General features: G+C 41.0%; 1 protein-coding gene and 1 long non-coding RNA gene across 8 annotated transcripts in view; one reads left to right on the forward strand and one right to left on the reverse strand.

Annotated features, from left to right (window-relative positions):
- TJP2 (tight junction protein 2) overlaps window positions 1-18537 on the forward strand; it is a 121546-nt gene that overhangs the window by 95545 nt on the left and 7464 nt on the right. For all 7 annotated transcript variants that reach the window (XM_045065070.1, XM_045065069.1, XM_045065067.1 and 4 more), the window contains 13 exons: window positions 1054-1157; window positions 2038-2191; window positions 3474-3582; window positions 3683-3816; window positions 5316-5382; window positions 6168-6318; window positions 11502-11610; window positions 12811-13021; window positions 13716-13903; window positions 14556-14651; window positions 15167-15246; window positions 15637-15847; window positions 18146-18246. In XM_045065070.1, the coding sequence (XP_044921005.1) occupies window positions 1054-1157; window positions 2038-2191; window positions 3474-3582; window positions 3683-3816; window positions 5316-5382; window positions 6168-6318; window positions 11502-11610; window positions 12811-13021; window positions 13716-13903; window positions 14556-14651; window positions 15167-15246; window positions 15637-15847; window positions 18146-18246 (1715 nt within the window). The remainder of the gene's footprint in view (window positions 1-1053; window positions 1158-2037; window positions 2192-3473; window positions 3583-3682; window positions 3817-5315; window positions 5383-6167; window positions 6319-11501; window positions 11611-12810; window positions 13022-13715; window positions 13904-14555; window positions 14652-15166; window positions 15247-15636; window positions 15848-18145; window positions 18247-18537) is intronic.
- LOC123387525 overlaps window positions 1-18537 on the reverse strand; it is a 50162-nt gene that overhangs the window by 21728 nt on the left and 9897 nt on the right. The window lies entirely within an intron of this gene.

An 18537-nucleotide genomic window follows, 5' to 3' on the forward strand; every position in this document is an offset into this window, starting at 1 on the left:
CATAAACCCCCAGAATACGCTAGTTTTAGTTAAAAACTTTATTGCTTTGCTTGGTTTAATGACTCTTTCCCTTTGCACAATGAAATTTTTTCAGTGCAAACCCCACACGTCTCATGCTTACACATGAAGGGAATACTATTGGCAGTGTCTTCCTGTAGGCAACAGGGCTGTCAGCAGAACATGTTTACTGAAATGTACTGAATTATTTTTTTTTGTTGTTCCCAATTTAATGTTAAGTGTTAATTTTAGAGCAGATACTCATAGCCTTTACCTAGTTTTTCCATTTGCTAACATTTTGCCACATTTGTTTTCTTTCTCCTTTTTTCCCCTTTCTTCTTCTCCTTTCCCACACTACTACTGTCTCTCCGTGGTTTTTTTGGAACTGCTTGAAAGTAAGTTGCAAGGATGGCCCTTTACTGCTAAATATTTCAACAGGTATCTCCAGAGGATACATTCTCCTACATAACTCTAATGCCATTACTGGTTCTTCTTCTTCTTCTTTTTTTTTTTTTTTAAGATTTTATTTATTTATTTGACAGTCAGAGATCACAAGTAGGCAGTGAGGCAGGCAGAGAGAAAGGAAGGGAAGCAGATTCCCTGCTGAGCAGAGACTGATGTGGGGCTCAGTCCCAGGACCCTGGAATGATGACCTGAGCTGAAGGCAGCGGCTTAGCCCACTGAGCCAACCAGGTGCCCCCCATTACCGGTTTAAGAAAATTAACATTAATATCCCTTTTAATATACTGTAGTACGGCTCATTTTGAAGTTGCTTCAAAATACGTAACTGCCACCCCCGCTTCCCCGTCCCATTCTGGATCGAGGATCTAGTAAAAGTTCATGCATCACATTTGGTTTTTATATTGTTTTAACTCTAGAACAATCCCTCTGTCTCTTATTTTTTATGACACTAATTTTTTCAGTGAGTCCAGGCTAGTTGTCCTACAGGATGTCCCACAGGCAAAAATCAGTTTTTCATAAATATTTTTAAATTGACCTAAAAACCAGACTAAATATTCTGAACAAGTGGATGAAATATGTATGTTTGTCCCCTAGAATACGGTCTTCGGCTCGGGAGTCAGATCTTCATAAAGGAAATGACCAGAACTGGTCTGGCAACTAAGGACGGCAACCTGCATGAAGGAGACATAATTCTCAAGGTGGGAGTACGAGGGGAGAAGACAACTGAATTCATGTTTGGCTCTCTAGTCCAAATTTCACATCTGAGTGCTGACATAGTGAAACTTGGTTGAGATGGGAGAAAGTAAGACAAAAGCGGAGAGGGGCCAGTAAGGGGAGATTTTTATCACAAAAAGCAGACATGGAGATTTTTAATACTGTAGTGTCAGTTAAAAAAAAAAAAACAACAAAACTCAATGAATTCCTTCTTCTTCCCCATTTATTTAAAGTTTAAGCTCCTATTCCCTAAACTAAGGAAAGATGAGGGGAGAGCTGATAGTATTGATTGCTGAATGTTTGTTTTTTTTTTTTTTTTTTAAAGATTTTATTTATTTATTTGACAGAGAGAAATTACAAGTACACTGAGAGACAGGCAGAGAGAGAGAGAAGGAAGCAGGCTCCCTGCTGAGCAGAGAGCCCGATGCGGGACTCGATCCCAGGACCCCGAGATCATGACCTGAGCCGAAGGCAGCGGCTTAACCCACTGAGCCACCCAGGCGCCCCAATTGCTGAATGTTTAATATAAGTTTCTATAAACCTCTCTAGTCAGGAAACACGTTCCAGTAGTAAACCAATCCACTGTCTTGAGCTTGTCTTATTTACTCTGCTAAATAAATTAGCACAGTAACTTCAGTACACCACAGTTCTCTTATGCCTGTATTTGGGATCCAGCTGTACAGGGTCATATTTAATTTGAAGGATACTTCATTTTTATTTAGTCAGTCATCCTAAAGCCCATGTCTGTTTGAGTAACTAAGCAGAAGACTTTACACTTTTAGAAGGGGAAAATAAAAACTGCCTGTTTCACTGTGCTGTGTGTAGTTGTATTGCATGTAACATGATTGTTATTCATGAACACAGATAAATGGAACCGTAACTGAGAACATGTCTTTAACGGACGCTCGAAAACTGATAGAGAAGTCAAGAGGAAAACTTCAGCTGGTGGTGTTGAGAGACAGCAAGCAAACGCTCATCAACATCCCATCGTTAAATGACAGTGACTCAGAAATAGAAGGTAAAGAAGGGGGAGGCAGTGAGCTTAGCTGGAAGCAAGGAAGACTGTTGCTTTTCCAACTCAGTTTAGCATAGCCATCCAGCTGGAAGCTAAATTTCCAACAAAAGCTTCTCTTTTAAACTTTAATTCCAGTAAATGGTGGCTGATTTCTTGTTAAAGTGTCTGTTGAGATTAGTTTCCCAATAAGACATTTGGATGCACTCATGAACTTCCCAGTGGACTCTGATTTAGGCCACTGAAAATGAAACTTATTAGTAAAAAATGTATGTATGAGTGGTTCAAAGACCTAACCACACCCATTTGTAAATTGTTCATTCTTGCACTTTCTTGTAGATTTTTAAAAAGTAGATATGAATATTTCCAACAAAGAGAGGGTCATATGGAAGAGCTAAAACTAGGTAGACATTATAGTAAAGAATTGATCAGAATGGCTGAATATTATGGTATTCATTGATTAGCAGTCTGTATCACCTCATCTGTCTTAGGAGGCAGTATTCATTTCTTGAATATGAATTATACATGGGGTAACATTTTAACTATGTATAAATTACCAATAAAAATAAGTAGGCATAAAAAAAATAACTAGGATGATACTTCCTAACTAATTATCTGGTACTACCTTCATGCAGTAGAGTTTAGAAAATAGTAAGTTCTCAAGTTTGAAGACAGCTGTGTTGATTTTTTAAAGAATTACTTAATAAAATCTGAAGGCTTAGTTTAGTTTCCATTATATCAAAAGTCTAATCATTTGGTTACTGCTGTGGATGCAGTGCAGGAAGACAGCATGAGAAATAATCCCAGCATGCTAGGTGCTTATAGTTACTTCCTTGCTATTCCAAGCTTTAGCCCACCAGCTCCATGACCATCCAGGAGCTTGCTAGAAGCACAGAATCGCAGGTCCTGCCCCAGAACAGCTACATTCGAATTCAGATCCCAGGTGACTGACATGCACATTCAAGTTTGAGAAACACTGTTCTGTGTGGTTAAAAATGAGTGTATACATATATGGTCCAGTAATAGATTTTGATTTCCCAGTAGCAGCTTTGAAGGAAAGTGTAATGAAAGAGGAACATAAAATTCTGAATTTGGCTTCCTCTTTATTAATTAATGCCTTTCCCTTTAGAGACTTAGATTTTCTTCAAGGGAAGACTGCTAGACTAATGGCACAGTTTCTGCCTGCCTCTTTTCCATTTCCCATGTTGCCTTACCCAGAGAATAGTATCATTTCTGGTACAGTTCTTAAATATTTTAGTAAGAAGTCTTTTCTTATTTTTGAAACCAGATATCTCAGAAATAGAGTCAAACCGATCATTTTCTCCAGAGGAGAGACGGCAGCAGTATTCTGATTATGACTATCATTCCTCAAATGAAAAGCTGAAGGAAAGGCCAAAGTAAGATGATGTATATTTTCCCTCACACGCGACCTCATGAGTGTACACATATGCATATCTGAAGTGACATTATGAGACATTAACGTGATGTGTGCTTAAGTTCAAGAGAGGACATGCAGAACAGATGGTCCAGGATGGGCGCCACACCCACTCCCTTCAAGGCCATGGGGGATACTGCAGCTGCGGTTGGCACAGAGAACAGCAAGGAACCCAGATACCAAGAGGAACCACCAGGTGAAGGTCCTTTTAAACGTGTTCAAAGTGTATGCTTGGTAATTCCAGAGGATGGCCAGAAGGAGAGACAGACTTTAAAAAATCATTCTTATACATGGAAGAGTAGTAAAAAACATTTTTAATAGTAAAAAAACAAAGAATAACAGCCCTTTCCATATTCTAACGGATTGGCCACATTTTGTTGTATTTAATTAGTTATGGTCCTTGTGTCATCCCTGATCTCAACCCAGACTGCTCTGCTCTTAATACTCTTGACAGCACATGTGTGCGTTTCTTCCCCTGCTCAGCTACCAATTCTCAGATTCTCCAGACACCAAGTGGTTGTCTGTTCAAGTCAGTTCTGGCACTGACTGCCCAGAACTAGTGCACAGCCTGCAGGTGAGCGACTCAGTCCAGTAAGATGCTTCCATTTCAGACACCACTCCCGTTCCAGGAGCCCCCCATACTTCTGTCGAGCTGGATCTGAACGGAGGGCTCCCACTGCCCTTCCTCACTCAGGTGTGATAACTTGGTAGGCTGGCTCAGAGAACTCAGGAAAGCCGTTTACTTACTATTACCAGTTCTTATAAAGGATACAACTGAAGAACAGCCAAATGGAAGCAAGGTATAAGGCAAGGGGCGCAGGGCTGCCGAGTCCTCTCCAGGTGTACCACCGTTCCCGGTGTTGCGATGTGTTCACCAATCCTGAAGCATTCCAGTCTCCACGGTTGATGGATTTTTATGGAGTCTCTGTCATGTGCATGATCAGTCACTGCCTCAGTCTCCAACCCCCGTCCCCTCCCAGATGGTGGGGAGGTAGGCTGAAAGTTTCAAGCTTCTAATCGTGGCTTGCTCTTTCCGGTGACCGGCCCCCCCGACCAAGGCTGTCTGGGAGTTATCTCTTTAGAACAAACGATGCTCTGCCACCCAGGAAATTCCAAGGGATGCGGCAGTTCTTTGTCAGGAATTGGAGGCAAAGAGGGATGCTTCTGGCACCCCTACCACTCTGGAAATTACAGGGATTTTAGGAACTGTGTATTGGGAACTGGGGCAGAGACCAAATATATCTATTTCTAGTCCTGTCACAGTCACATTTTGTCTTATTTGATTAGTTGAAGTCCTTTTTGTCTCTGCCTCTGGTATCCACCCTAGCCCCTAGCCCTGCCCCCCATCACCCTAAAATTACCGTCATGATTTTACATGCTTAAATATGTATTGATGGAAAAGATTTATATGGTTTTTAAGTGACAAAAATACTTTCTTCTTTCGCATGTGATTGTGCATTTTGGAAGGTTCATTTGTTACCCCACTTATTTTGAGAAACCATTGGCACTTTCTAATGCCTCAACATTAAACTTGACTTTAAAGACTTTTTTGTTGTTTTATGTAATGACTTATACATAACATAAAGTACAGACTTGAATTTTGTGGATTTTATGATCTTTATAGAAACAGACTCACTTCCGTTAATCGAGGTTGATAATGATAGACTTTTTTTTTTTTTTTTTTTTTATCCACAGCACCTCAACCAAAAGCAGCCCCAAGAACTTTTCTTCGTCCTAGTCCTGAAGATGAAGCAATCTATGGGTATGTATTTCAGTCTCTTTCTTTTTTGCTTTCTCCTTCCACATACCTCAATCTCCTGAACTGAAATCCAGAAGAATGGTACTTTTTGATGATTTTGCATACAATGAGCCACCTTTAACCAAACTCTACTGCTGGTGTTTATGAGAAAGAAGTAACTTGTAGGAAAGTAAAATGTGGAATTTGGGGAACTTTGTGAAGTTCACTTTGAATGCTTTTCTACTTTTCTGGCTACTTTTCTACAAGGTGATTCTGCGTAGTTGACTTTACCAGATCCGTAACTCAAATAGGTGCAGTGCTGTTTCACTACAGGGCCTCTGTAGGGGCTGCGGTGCCCTGATGATCCTGGCCTGTGGAGGGAGGGGAGAAATGACCCAGTGCTGTATTTGGGATAAGGAGAGCCCCTTGTTTAGTGGTGGTCAAGAGCAGCAGCTCCTGGAGTAGGATGTGGCCTTGATGAACCCAGGCTGTGGCAGCAGCAGGCTTTTTTTTTTTTTTTTTAAAGAATCCTGGACTGGCAGTCAGATGGCCTAACCTTGCCTTTTATTTGCTTTCTAATGTTGAATGAGTTTATTTAAACATCTGTATTTCTACTTACTAACCAGTTAAGTAGGCCTATTGATACTCCTCTCACAGTCCCAAAAAGATAAAATGATAAAAATGAGAGCTTTTTAACATGTAAATCTTTCTACAGATAGAAGAAACTAACTCTTTCACTGCTAATGTTGGTTCTCCCTTTACAAAGACAAATCTCCCATCTTTCTTTTCTAAAACTGAACTCACTACAGTCCCAACACCAAAATGGTGAGGTTTAAGAAGGGAGACAGCGTGGGTCTCCGGTTGGCTGGTGGCAATGACGTTGGGATATTTGTGGCTGGCATTCAAGAGGGTACCTCGGCAGAGCAAGAAGGCCTTCAAGAAGGGGACCAGATTCTGAAGGTAGGAAAGATCATCCCTGTTCTAGACATTACTGGGAAAGAGTGGGGTTTTCTGGGGCCGTATTATTTTTTTTTTTTAATTAAAAAAATGACTTTATTTATTTATTTGACAGAGATCGCAAGTAGGCAGAGAGGCAGGCAGAGAGAGGGGGAAGCAGGCTCCCTGCTGAGCAGAGAGCCCGACTCGAGGCTCAATCCCAGGACCCTGAGATCCTGACCTGAGCCAAAGGCAGAGGCTTATTAACCCACTGAGCCACCCAGGTGCCCCTTCTGGGGCCTGATGAAAGGGAAGGGGAAGTAGTCTAGCTTGTGAAAATAGACCAGTTGCAGGCTGATGCCAAGTGTAAGGTCTGTTTCCCTCGAACTGTCTTCTCAGTCCTGGAACTCAAAACTCATCCCTATGTCTGTGGGAATTTACAGTGTTCAAGACCCTTGCAAAGAAATTTTTTTAAAAATTTTATTTATTTGACAGAGACACAGAGGCAGAGGAATACAAACAGGGAATGTGGGAGAGGGGGAAGAAGCAGGCTTCCCGCTGAGCAGGGAGCCTGATGGGGGCCTCGATCTCAGGACCCTGGGATCATGACGCAAGCAGAAGGCAGATGCTCAACTGAGCCACTCAGGTACCCCCTTGCAAAGATTTTTATTAGTTTGCTTAACAAAATGAGATTCTATCTTAAGGCCTGGGAGGAGGATCTCTGTGACAAAAGATCTTGCTTAAGTTTGGTTTTTGTTGATTCCCTGTCTGGTTGTCACTCTTCAGGCCATGTGCTGTACTTGAACAAAGGTGGATTTTGGCTTAGATCTTTAGACTTGAATCCAGTCCCAGCCTCTCATTAGTTCTGTGACCCTTATTCAACCCCAAGACTCCTGTTTAATGGGGATGAGAATACCTGCCTTGTAGGGGCTCTGGAAGATTAGAATGGGTAATAGCAGTTTCTGGCATGAAGTAGGAAAGTCAAAGTCTGTTCTTTTCGCCATTGGAAAATAACAGGTTGCTGCCACTCAGTATGTTGTTTACATCTAAAATTGAACAGGAACAGTTAATCAAATATTGATCCTTTTAAGGTTACTATATGTATGTTTATATAATCCATCGGTTTTAAAAAATAGTAAACAGGGGCATCTGGGTGGCTCAGTCAGTTAAGTGTCTGCCTTTGGCTCAGCTCATGAGCTTGGGGTCCTGGGGTCAAGCCCCTTGTCAGGCTCCTGCACAGCAGGGACCTCATTCTCCCTCTCCCGCTGCCCTTCTGTCCTCCTTGTCCTCTCTCTCTTGCTCTATTTCAAATGATTAACATCTTAAAAAAAAAAAAAAAAACACCAAAAAACTCAGCTGTGACATTTCATGAGATACATATATTGTCCATTGACTTATGTATAAATATCAAGAATGCCAAGTATCGGGGCACCTGGGTGGCTCAGTGGGTTAAAGCCTCTGCCTTCAGCTCAGGTCATGATCCCAGGGTCCTGGGATCGAGCCCCACATCAGGCTCTCTGCTCAGTAGGGAGCCTGCTTCCCTGTCTCTCTCTTTCTCTCTCTCTGCCTGCCTCTCTGTCTACTCGTGATCTCTGTCAAATAAATAAACAAAATCTTAAAAAAAAAAAAAAAAAGAATGTCAAGTATCTTGTGACTATATAAAATACACACAGTTCCTAGGGAATTGTCTTTACTGGAATTTCTGCTTCTGTAAACTTGCATTTCTTATGAGTTATTAGGGGTCTGATATAAGCATCTCAGTTCAAAGGAGAGGGGAAGAAAAGAGCCCCACAGTTTCTCAGGAAGCAGGCAGCAGAGCACAGAAGTAGGTGTTCCTCTTCCTTCTTGGCTCTTGGCCTCATTGCAGTAGTTCAGATTTCATTTCTGGAGCAGATGAAGGGCAAACCTTGATCATGAGCTTTGCTGAAGCTTTCCACTGACATTCTAGACCCTCTTTGGCTCTGGTCATGGTCCTAGAAGACTAAGTATATCTGAGTGAACCTCGTGGTACCACATGATCCCAGGAAATACCACTTACCAAGTGTTCCTGATAAGAATCCCATCAGAGTGCCAACTCATACCAATTTACTCTTGAGCTGATGCCAAAGAAGAAAAAGCATTATTTCCTGACTAGTGTGGGGTATATGAAGTCAGGAATTTGGAAGCCTTTGCTCATGAAGGTTCAAGAATAAAATTTTTTTATGTCCTGGGGGAAGAGAGATTTTTGAATTTTCATGAAAAAAGTAGTGAATTCACCTTTGGGCTTGACAAAACTCTGTTAGTTGTTAAAGACTGGGAGAGTCATTTCCATGGGTACAATTCACGGTATGCAATGTTTATACTTAAGAAAGTGTCTTGTTTCCTGTTATTACCCTGGTGAAAGATAAGGAAAAAAAATATGGGAACTGGCTTTTTTTTCCCCCTCCCCAGTAATCCCATTTGAAAGTCAGACAGTAGACGGTTCAGGTTCTTGGGTGTGAATAAATTTTCTGTTAAAGGAGCCCTCAGTTCTATAAAGGGGTAAAAAAGATCGAGTTCGCCTACTGGGGCAGAGAAGCTGCTGTACAGTCAAAAGCTATTGCTGATACTGAGTCCTTTACAGGATCACAGCAGACAAGGCGGGCCCTCCCCCCCCACCTTAGACAACTAAACAGATAATGAAAGAGGATATTTCTTGGAGAGGACTGTACAACCTAACCTTCCAGTATCAAAGTGCTGTCCTGACTTTTTTTTTTTTTTTTTAAAGATTTTATTTATTTATTTATGTGAGACAGAGAGAGAGCAAGGGGTGGGGAGGGGTAGAGTGAGGGAGAGGGAGAAGCAGTTCCCTGCTGAGCAGGGAGCCTGATGTGGAGCTCTATCCCAGGACCCTGAGATCAGGACCTGAGCTGAAGGCAGACGCTTAACTGACTGAGCTACTCAGGTGCTGCTATCCTGATCTTTTTAGCTGTAACTTGTTTCGATGTTCCTTTTCATGGCCAAATTGGATGTATGTGGTGAACTCTGTGCATTTACTAATCACTTTTTTCTGTTGAGGGTTTTTTTAAGGGCAGCTTTTCCTTTGGAAAGGTGGCAGCTTGACAAGCAGAGGGATCGCACTCAGGTGCTGTGGCAGGATATACGCCCGACCAGTAACAGGGGTTTGTGTGTTTTCATGCTTGGCCTGATTGTCTCTTTGCATATTATTTACCTGGTATGGTTCTTATTTTTCTTTCAGAAACTTTTGTGGGGTGAAAAAGAGAAACTCCTAAGTTTTTAAATGTAGTTACTACATATGACTTAATTTTGACCATTGTATTATTGGCTTGATGGAAGGTCCATCCCACATGGCCATAGGATGGACAGAGAGGGACCCTCACCATCTTCCCTCAAGCCTTATGGCCTTGTCTTACTTAAATAAAAGCACATACAGGGCATATGAAGACATGTGGCCATGCACAGATACAGGTATAGATAGATAAATGGCACAGGAAAGGATTAGATTCTGAAGTGTGATGATCCCTAACTGGGGGAATAGAGAGATGGGGATGACATACACCTGAAATGCTAAATATTGTTTCAAAGGAAAAGCTAATGAGACGGCTTTAACAAGTTAGTTTATTTCAAAAGCATCAACTAAGTGTCAGCCTAATGCCTGTTTTTACTTAATCACAAGTTCCAACCTTAAATTAGGCTCAGTTATTGACATTTTTCAGTGATAAAGGGTTCTATAGTCCTCAATGACTGAAAAAAACATTCATAGGAATTTTTTGTCTTCTTTTTATTTTTATATTATTAAAATATTAGGTACTTTAAAATAATTTTTATATTTATGTGTAATTGCTTTAAAATGGTTTTAAAGGTACTGAACAAAGATTCCAAAATGTCTTTTTTCTTTCTGCCACATTTCAGTTTTACTTGCTTTCTAATATCCTTCAAAAGCTGTTTACCGCATTCCCTCTTTGGTCAGTGGGGGATAAATGTTGCAGCTTCTTGTCAGAAATAAGTGTGTGCCAGAAGCTTAAATATATAAACCTATGTATTAGGCTAATGCTTTCCCCTTATAAGGGGAAAATGCTCTTCAATTTCATAAACGTGTTAAAAACCTAGGTGAGAGAAGCTATAGGAGAGAGGTAGAATTGGATTTTTATTTTCAGGCTTTTCTTTGAATCAATTTAAAGTGTTAACACCTTAAGCTGGGCCAGCATGTCTGTTTGCCGTAAGACTTCACCACTCCCTATAGCATTATAGATAAATCTCATAATTGTATATTACCTCCCTGACCACCTCTGTGGGAAACTCAAGAAGAGATAGACACAAGCATAACAAGAAATTTTAATATGATTCAGTGACAGATCCTTGATGGAATGACATATTTCTAAGGGACAGTTATGACAAGAAGGTGTGGCAATACGTGCACAGCCCAGGCCCATAGCAGGTACTGGGAGGGCTTGAGTTGGGTCACTAAAGACTTTTTTATATCTGGGTTTTGCTTTGGGCAGGCCCAGATAAAAACTAACAGATGCCAGGCGCCTGGGTGGCTCAGTGGGTTAAGCCTCTGCCTTCGGCTCAGGTCATGATCCCAGGATTCTGGGATCGAGCCCCGCATTGGGCTCTCTGCTCAGCAGGGAGCCTCCTTCCCCCTCTCTCTCTGCCTGCCTCTCTGCCTACTTGTGATCTCTCTCTGTCAAATAAATAAAATCCTTTAAAAAACAAAAAACAAAAAAGCCCTAACAGATGCAGTGCATGGATGGCTCAGTTGGTTAAGCAGCTGCCTTCAGCTCAGGTCATGATCCTAGAGTCCCAGTTGAGTCCAGCGTCAGGGTCCCAGTCTGCTTCTCCCTCTGACCCTCCCCACTTCATGCTGTCTCTCTTTCATTCTTTCTCAAATAAATAAAATCTTAAAAAAAAAAAAAGAATATTAAAAAACTTGTGTGGTGGGGCACCTGGGTGGCTCAGTGGGTTAAGCCTCTGCCTTTACCTCAGGTCATGATCCTGGGGTCCTCGGATCGAGCACCGCATTGGGCTCTCTGCTCGGCAGGGAGCCTGTTTCCCTTCGTCTCTCTCTGCCTTCCTCTCGGCCTACTTGTGATCTCTGTCAAATAAATAAATAAAAATCTTAAAAAAAAAAAAAACCAAAAAACCTTATGTGGCATCTTTTTAAGAACTTTTCTTTTCTCTTTTTGTTGTTTGTTTTGTTTTGTTTTTCTGTTTGACCTTCCTATCAGGTGAACACGCAGGATTTCAGAGGGCTAGTTCGGGAAGATGCCGTTCTCTACCTGCTGGAAATCCCCAAGGGTGAAATGGTAACCATTTTAGCTCAGAGCCGTGCTGATGGTGAGCAAATCTGGTCATTAGTTTAATTTGGGGAGTTAAGGGAAGGATGAGAGCAGTATCTTGGGAACAGAATAGGTAAATTTGGGTGTTAAAAATCTGAAGTATTTCTTCACAATCAGTTTCTGGGTTACAGTTTTGTGGAGAAAATTTGGGTACCACTTAATGTTCTATAGAAGTGCTTTCTGTGCACCAATTGAAATAATTTTACCAGTTGTGTTAATTTGGAATAAAACTGCTTTTCTGGATAGTTATCTACCCTTAATTATTATCTGGAGTTTTACTGACTTTTCCAGGTGAAAGAGTCAATGGGCCATGTCTTTGGGTCAGCTTCCACATTAACGCTTACCAATCTGACAGGTTGCTGCCCCCTTGCAAGCCTCACTGTTCTCATCTGTAAATTGTGGAGGTTGACAGCCTCTTCCCAGTCAGCTTCGGAGGCTGACTGGCAAGTGTATTAGGGTTCTCTAGAGAGAAAGAATCCATAGGGGGTGTATGTGTGTATAAATAGAGGTTTATTATAAGGAATTGTTTATTATAAGGAATTGTCTCATGTAATTATGGATTGGCAAGTCCCAAGGACTGCAGGGTGAGTTGGCAGGTTAGAGACCCAGGAGAACTGATGATTTGGTTCTAGTCCAAGACTGGAGGCCTGACAACTGGAAAAGCTGGTAGTGCAGTTACAGTCTGAAGGCTGGCAAGCTCACAACCCAGAAAGACCTGGTGTGTCCATCTGAGTGTGAAGGCAAGAAGAAAGCTGATGTTCTAGTTCTAATGCAGGAAGACTTCTTTTTTTCTTACTTGGAGAAGGGTTCCCCTTTCTGTTCTTTCAAGCTTTCATCTGATTGGATGAGGCCTGCCACATGAGGAAGCACAATCTGTTTTATTCAGTCTACCCGTTTCAATGTTAATCTCATTCGATAATACCCTCAGTTATACACACAGAATAATGTTTGACCAAAATCTGGGCACCTGGTGGCCCAGTCAAGTTGACACACAAAATTAACCATCACAGCAACTCATGAAATTAGTTTTTTGTCATCCTTCCTATTTGAGCCCTGATTCCCACAGGGCCTGTCCACTGAGTTTACTAAATGAAGAGAAGTGAAAAGAGGGATCAGAAATAGAAGCAGCTGGTAACTCTTCAAGAAAAGACCTCTGGCTAAGCAGATTGCAACATACAAGAATGCTTTTGTTTTTCAGTGTATAGAGACATCCTGGCTTGTGGCAGAGGGGATTCCTTTTTTATAAGAAGCCACTTTGAATGTGAGAAGGAAACCCCACAGAGCCTGGCCTTCACCAGGGGGGAGGTCTTCCGAGTCGTAGATACGCTGTACGATGGCAAGCTGGGCCACTGGCTGGCTGTGAGGATCGGAAACGAATTGGAGAAAGGCTTAATCCCCAACAAAAGCAGGTATCTGAGATCCCGTACTCCCACACACCTCTCTTAAGTCCCCCCCCCCCCCCAAATCAATTACAGTCCCTTCCCTGCTCAGAGAGGAAGCCCCACATGACTTCATCATTTGTTTTCGTGTCCTCTCCCATCACCTACTTCTGGTTCATGAGAAGTGGCCTGGGACTGGGAGATAGCCACCAGCTGGTTTTCTGTATTTAGTTCGCATCACGTAGTTGGTTGTTGCGCCTGGTTGGTGTTTAAACAGTCCTATGGCGTGTCTGAGCAGATGCCAGAGTGGCTGGAGCGCATCAGCACAGCTCTACGACAAGCTGCCCTTGTCCACTGTCTGGCCCTCATGCTGGGGGAGAGGCTTATGCACTCCAGTTAACATTTATTGGTTGGCTGGGGGAAGTAAAATTTTGGCAGGGATTTTGGTTATGTTTACTATATACCAGCCTACCAAAATGAGCCAAGTTAATTGTGTTTGTTACTGAGCTATTTCTGGTAGATTTGATGTGCACCCAGCCTTTCTCTGCTTCCACTGGATGAAGAGAGTCCACACTTTGCCCACTCTGTGAAACTTCTTCCACTGTGAAGCTGCATCTTCTTTAATCCAAGTTCATAAACCTCACTGACTGGTTTTGGTTCATTTTAACTTCAATTGTGCCTTTTCTGGCTTTAGAGATTCACTACCTTTGGTTTTTTCTCTCAGAGCTGAACAAATGGCCAGTGTTCAGAATGCCCAGAGAGACAATGCTGGGGACAGAGCAGATTTCTGGAGAATGCGTGGCCAGAGATCTGGTGTGAAGAAAAACTTAAGGAAGAGCCGTGAAGATCTAACAGCTGTTGTGTCGGTTAGCACCAAGTTCCCGGCTTATGAGAGGGTTTTGCTGCGAGAAGGTAAGGAAGCCAAGTGGGGTCAGGAAATGATCTGACTGGGCTCTGCGCCTGTCTTCTTCATTTTCAGACCACAGTAGGCAGGTTCAAACTTCCCATACTACTTAAGCCAAAGCCAGGCTGTTGTTGCAGTCATACTCATACATGCGATAATAACTTTCAGAAAAGTGACTTGTATAAACTCCTACATGCAGGTGTATTTCCATGTCTTCAGTTATTTCATTTAATACTACCATTCAGGGGGCGCCTGGGTGGCTCAGTGGGTTAAAGCCTCTGCCTTCGGCTCGGGTCGTGATCCCGGGGTCCTGAGATCGAGCCCCACATCGGGCTCTCTGCTCCGCAGGGAGCCCGCTTCCTCCTCTCTCTCTCTCTGCCTGCCTCTCTGCCTGCTTGTGATCTCTGTCAAATAAATAAATAAAATCTTAAAAAAAAAATACTACCATTCAGAAGTTTATATATATTATCTGTAGCAAAGTTTATTTTTTTTATTTCTTTTGGTTTCTTTTCTGAAGAAAAAGAACAGGGCTGAAATGGGGGAGGAAGAACACAATTTCTTTCATTTAGTCATGTTATCATTGGCCTATAAAATACTTCTGCTTCGTACCTCCAGTAGCCGAGGAGATGTGTTTCTATGGCCTTTCTTGTCTCATTTCAGCTGGTTTCAAGAGACCTGTGGTCTTATTTGGCCCCATAGCAGATATAGCACTGGAAAAGCTGGCAAATGAGTTACCGGACCTGTTCCAAACTGCTAGTAAGTCTGTTGATGATTTTTTTCTCTCCCAATTTTTATTTTGAAAAATACGAATATATAAGAAAAGTGAAAAGTGTGGTATGAATACCCACATACCCTTCACATGAAGGCACTGTCACCTGTCAAAAAGTTTGCCTTATACCTCCCCTGCCATTTTTTACCGATGTAAATCTCCTCAGTACAAGGACATTCTTCTATATAACCACACTACATCACATAACAAATTTAACAAAGATATGGTAATACTGCTTAGTATATAGTCTGTTTATATAGTCTGTTTCTGTCTTTCTAGAATCCTCCTTTCTTCTACTTTATTTCGAAACCCCTGTCTCACCTGTCAGACTGCCACCTTCCTTGTGATTAGGTTTCAGTTAGAGAGGTAGTGTATGTCCTTCTCATGGTCTCTCTTCAGGGCCTCCTGATGTCGGATATCCTGTCATTGCTGATGCTGGGTTGGAGTCTTTGGTCCTGATTCTAAAAATATTAATTAGCTCTTTGTTCTTTGCTTTTTGCAGAAACAGAACCAAAAGATGCAGGTTCTGAGAAATCCAGTGGGGTAGTGCGGTTAAATACTGTGCGGCAAATTATTGAACAGGTAAGGAAGTTCATCCAAAAGCCACGTTGTTGGAAAGAATTGAGTCATAGTTTGCCGCAGTCCTTTTTGGAATAGAATCTGTATTTTAATAATATTAAGTGTTAATGATAAAAAAGTGAATATAAACATAACCTGTTGGCAACCAGTCGATGTGGAAACCAGTGGATGTTCAGTGGCAGTGATGTATGGTTTTTTCAGAGTTGTCAACATAATACCAAATAACCTATTCATTCATTTTCTCAGAGGTGGGCATAATATGGAGGAAAACGTTTCCTGCTTTTTGATTTAAACTGACAAGTTTTACCTGATGTAGCCTTTACTTGAGACAAACTCTTTGCTGCCCTGTGACTTTACATACTTGTTGACATAACTTTGCCCCATTTCTAACAGGATAAGCATGCACTATTGGACGTGACTCCTAAAGCCGTGGACCTGTTGAATTACACTCAGTGGTTCCCGATTGTGATTTTTTTCAACCCAGACTCTAGACAAGGTGTCAAAACCATGAGACAGAGGTTGAATCCAACATCCAACAAAAGTTCTCGGAAGTTATATGATCAAGCCAACAAGCTTAAAAAAACTTGTGCACATCTCTTCACAGGTAAGTGAAATTTAAAATGTGGTCTCTTGGCTCCACAGTGGGAAATAGAGAATTGAAGAATGGAAGAAATAAGAAAATAATCTGAACAAAGAAGAGTAATCTGAAATCCTATTCATGACTCCTTGAAAAGAAACTATCCTAAAATGATATTATACTCAATGGCATTTGTAGATTTAGTTTTGATTGAAAATGATCATAGAGATCCATGACATGCAAAAATTGGTCACTTTGATGGGTTCAGATTCTTGTGTGGAACTACAGGCCAGTGACTGAGCCCCCAGTGCACCATCTAGCACCCACATCTCTATCTAGATTCTGTCATTGTTCTCTGCTTACCATGCATGTAGGCACTAACAGAGTGGTAAGAATTTGGTTTCATTATTTAAAAAGATCCCCAAAATAGAAGCTTGAACACTCTGTATGATTAAGGATTTATTACTCCCATTTTTAGGATAATAAATGATACTGTGATTATGTTTAAAAATAAAGAGTTCTCTATCTTATAGAAATGTATACTAAGTAAAATATTCATGGATGGTCCTAATATATATTTATGGATGACCTAATAGGATGCCTAGTATTTGCTTATATAATCTTTGGTGAGGAGAGTGGTTGGGGATGTCGATAAGACTGGCCAAGAGTTGATAGTTTTTGAGGGTGGGTAATGTAGACAAGTTCATGTTCTCTCTACTTTGTATATGTTTAAAATTTCACATAATAGAATTTCTTAAGTTCCTGAAATGAAGACCCCCTGCTAGCTAGTATTCCTCATAAAAGTAAAATAATTTAAGAATGTAGCATGTTTAGTAACTGAATATGTGCAGTAGCTATATATGTGACTGATTCTGTAAATGTGGTATAATTCAGGGTTTAAAAGGGTTAAATCAGGGGTGCCTGGGTGGCTTAGTAGGTTAAGGCCTCTGCCTTAGGCTCAGGTCATGATCCCAGGGTCCTGGGATCAAGCCCCGCATCTTGTCTGCTCAGCAGGGAGCCTGCTTCCTCCTCTCTCTCTGCCTGCTTCTCTGCCTACTTGTGATCTCCATCTGTCAAATAAATAAATAAAATCTTAAAAAAAAAAAAGGGTTAAATCAAGTCATGCAGTTCTGTGGGAGCAGCATGAGGGGATTGTATGGGTAGAACATCCTTAGGGTAATGATAGCTCTTTGAGTTGAGTGCTGCTCACCATCTACCTATCTGACACTGGGGAGGGAGGGAGTAGATGAAATATGTCCACATTGGATTCTTGTTTTATTGTCACTGGCTTTTCTTGTTAAAGACATGCACTTAAAAAACAAAACAAAACAAAACAAAAAACCACGCACTATTTACCACTGGGATGACATGGTGAAACTGACAGGTAATTTCTCCAAATGTACAGGAAAGAGTGGTCTATAATAAACTGGGTTTTTGCAATGTGGAGTCTTAAGAGTCAATTTCTCTTCTGTAGAATGGGGACAATAGTGATACCTACTTTGTAAAGTTTGGGTAAACGAGAAATGAGCTCATCCATGTAAGGTGTTTGGAAAAGTGCTTGCTTTATGCATAGTAGTTATATAAGGTATATTTCATTCTGAATAGAAAATATATATTCCTTTTGGAGTTTAGTCTAAATATATATTCTAAAATATTTAAGCCTATCAAAATTACATACACTTAAATGTTACCTTTAGTATTTTTTTGAAGATATCAACAGTAAATTTGTGTATGTTTTTCTTATTTATAACATACACGCCTAGGTAACAATCTTTAAAATACAGTACTTTTGTATTTGTTCTAGATGTGTTTTCTTTGCACAGTTGTTAAAAACATACCTTTTGGGGCACCTGGGTGGCTTAGCTGGTTAAGCGACTGCCTTTGCTCAGGTCATGATCCTGGAGTCCTGGGATCAAGTCCCCCAGGAGGCTCCCAGCTCTGCAAGGAGTCTGCTTCTCCCTCTGACCTTCTCCCCTCTCATGGTCTCTCTCACTCTCTCTCTCAAATAAATAAATAAAATCTTAAAAAAAAACCCAACCATATCTTTTAAGGTAGCTTTTCTGAAAAACAGATATTCGAAATGAAAGTAACTCATTTTTAGCTTTATAACATTCATCTGTAATGCAAACTCCCAACAGCTAGACCAGTAGTGGCTTTAATTACATTCAACTAAAGGGATTTATTGTTCAGATATGTGTCTACTTTCTCTTGCATTTGCCAAAGTTTTAATTCAAATATGACAAATGGGTAAAATTATGTGAAGTAGCATTTTTAATAAACATTGCTCTGGAAATTGATGCAAACCTTTTGTTTACATTTCTGAAGCTACTATCAACCTAAATTCAGCCAATGATAGCTGGTTTGGCAGCTTGAAGGACACAATTCAGCATCAGCAAGGAGAAGCAGTTTGGGTCTCTGAAGGAAAGGTATGTGGCATAGATACTCCACTATGAGGGGAGAGTCCATGTTCTCAATCTTTTCTCAGGAGGGTAGTGAATGTAGAACACCATGGCCATTTGAAGTGATTCCAGTGTATTTGCTAATCAAGTTTGGAATTTTATAAATTCTCTAAGACTTTTCAAAGAAAAGTAGAATGCGATGTATGTGACCCTACATTCACTTCCCTTTTACTTTTAACGTAGTAACTAGTGTTGTATTCCAAGCACACTAATCAGAGCTTACAAGATCTTGTGCTGAGCTCCACAGCTTACTAAGGA

This window comes from Mustela putorius, unplaced genomic scaffold (genome assembly GCF_011764305.1).
Source record: "Mustela putorius furo isolate JIRA1106 unplaced genomic scaffold, ASM1176430v1.1 tig00003854_pilon_pilon_pilon, whole genome shotgun sequence".
Classification (NCBI taxonomy): domain Eukaryota; kingdom Metazoa; phylum Chordata; class Mammalia; order Carnivora; family Mustelidae; genus Mustela; species Mustela putorius.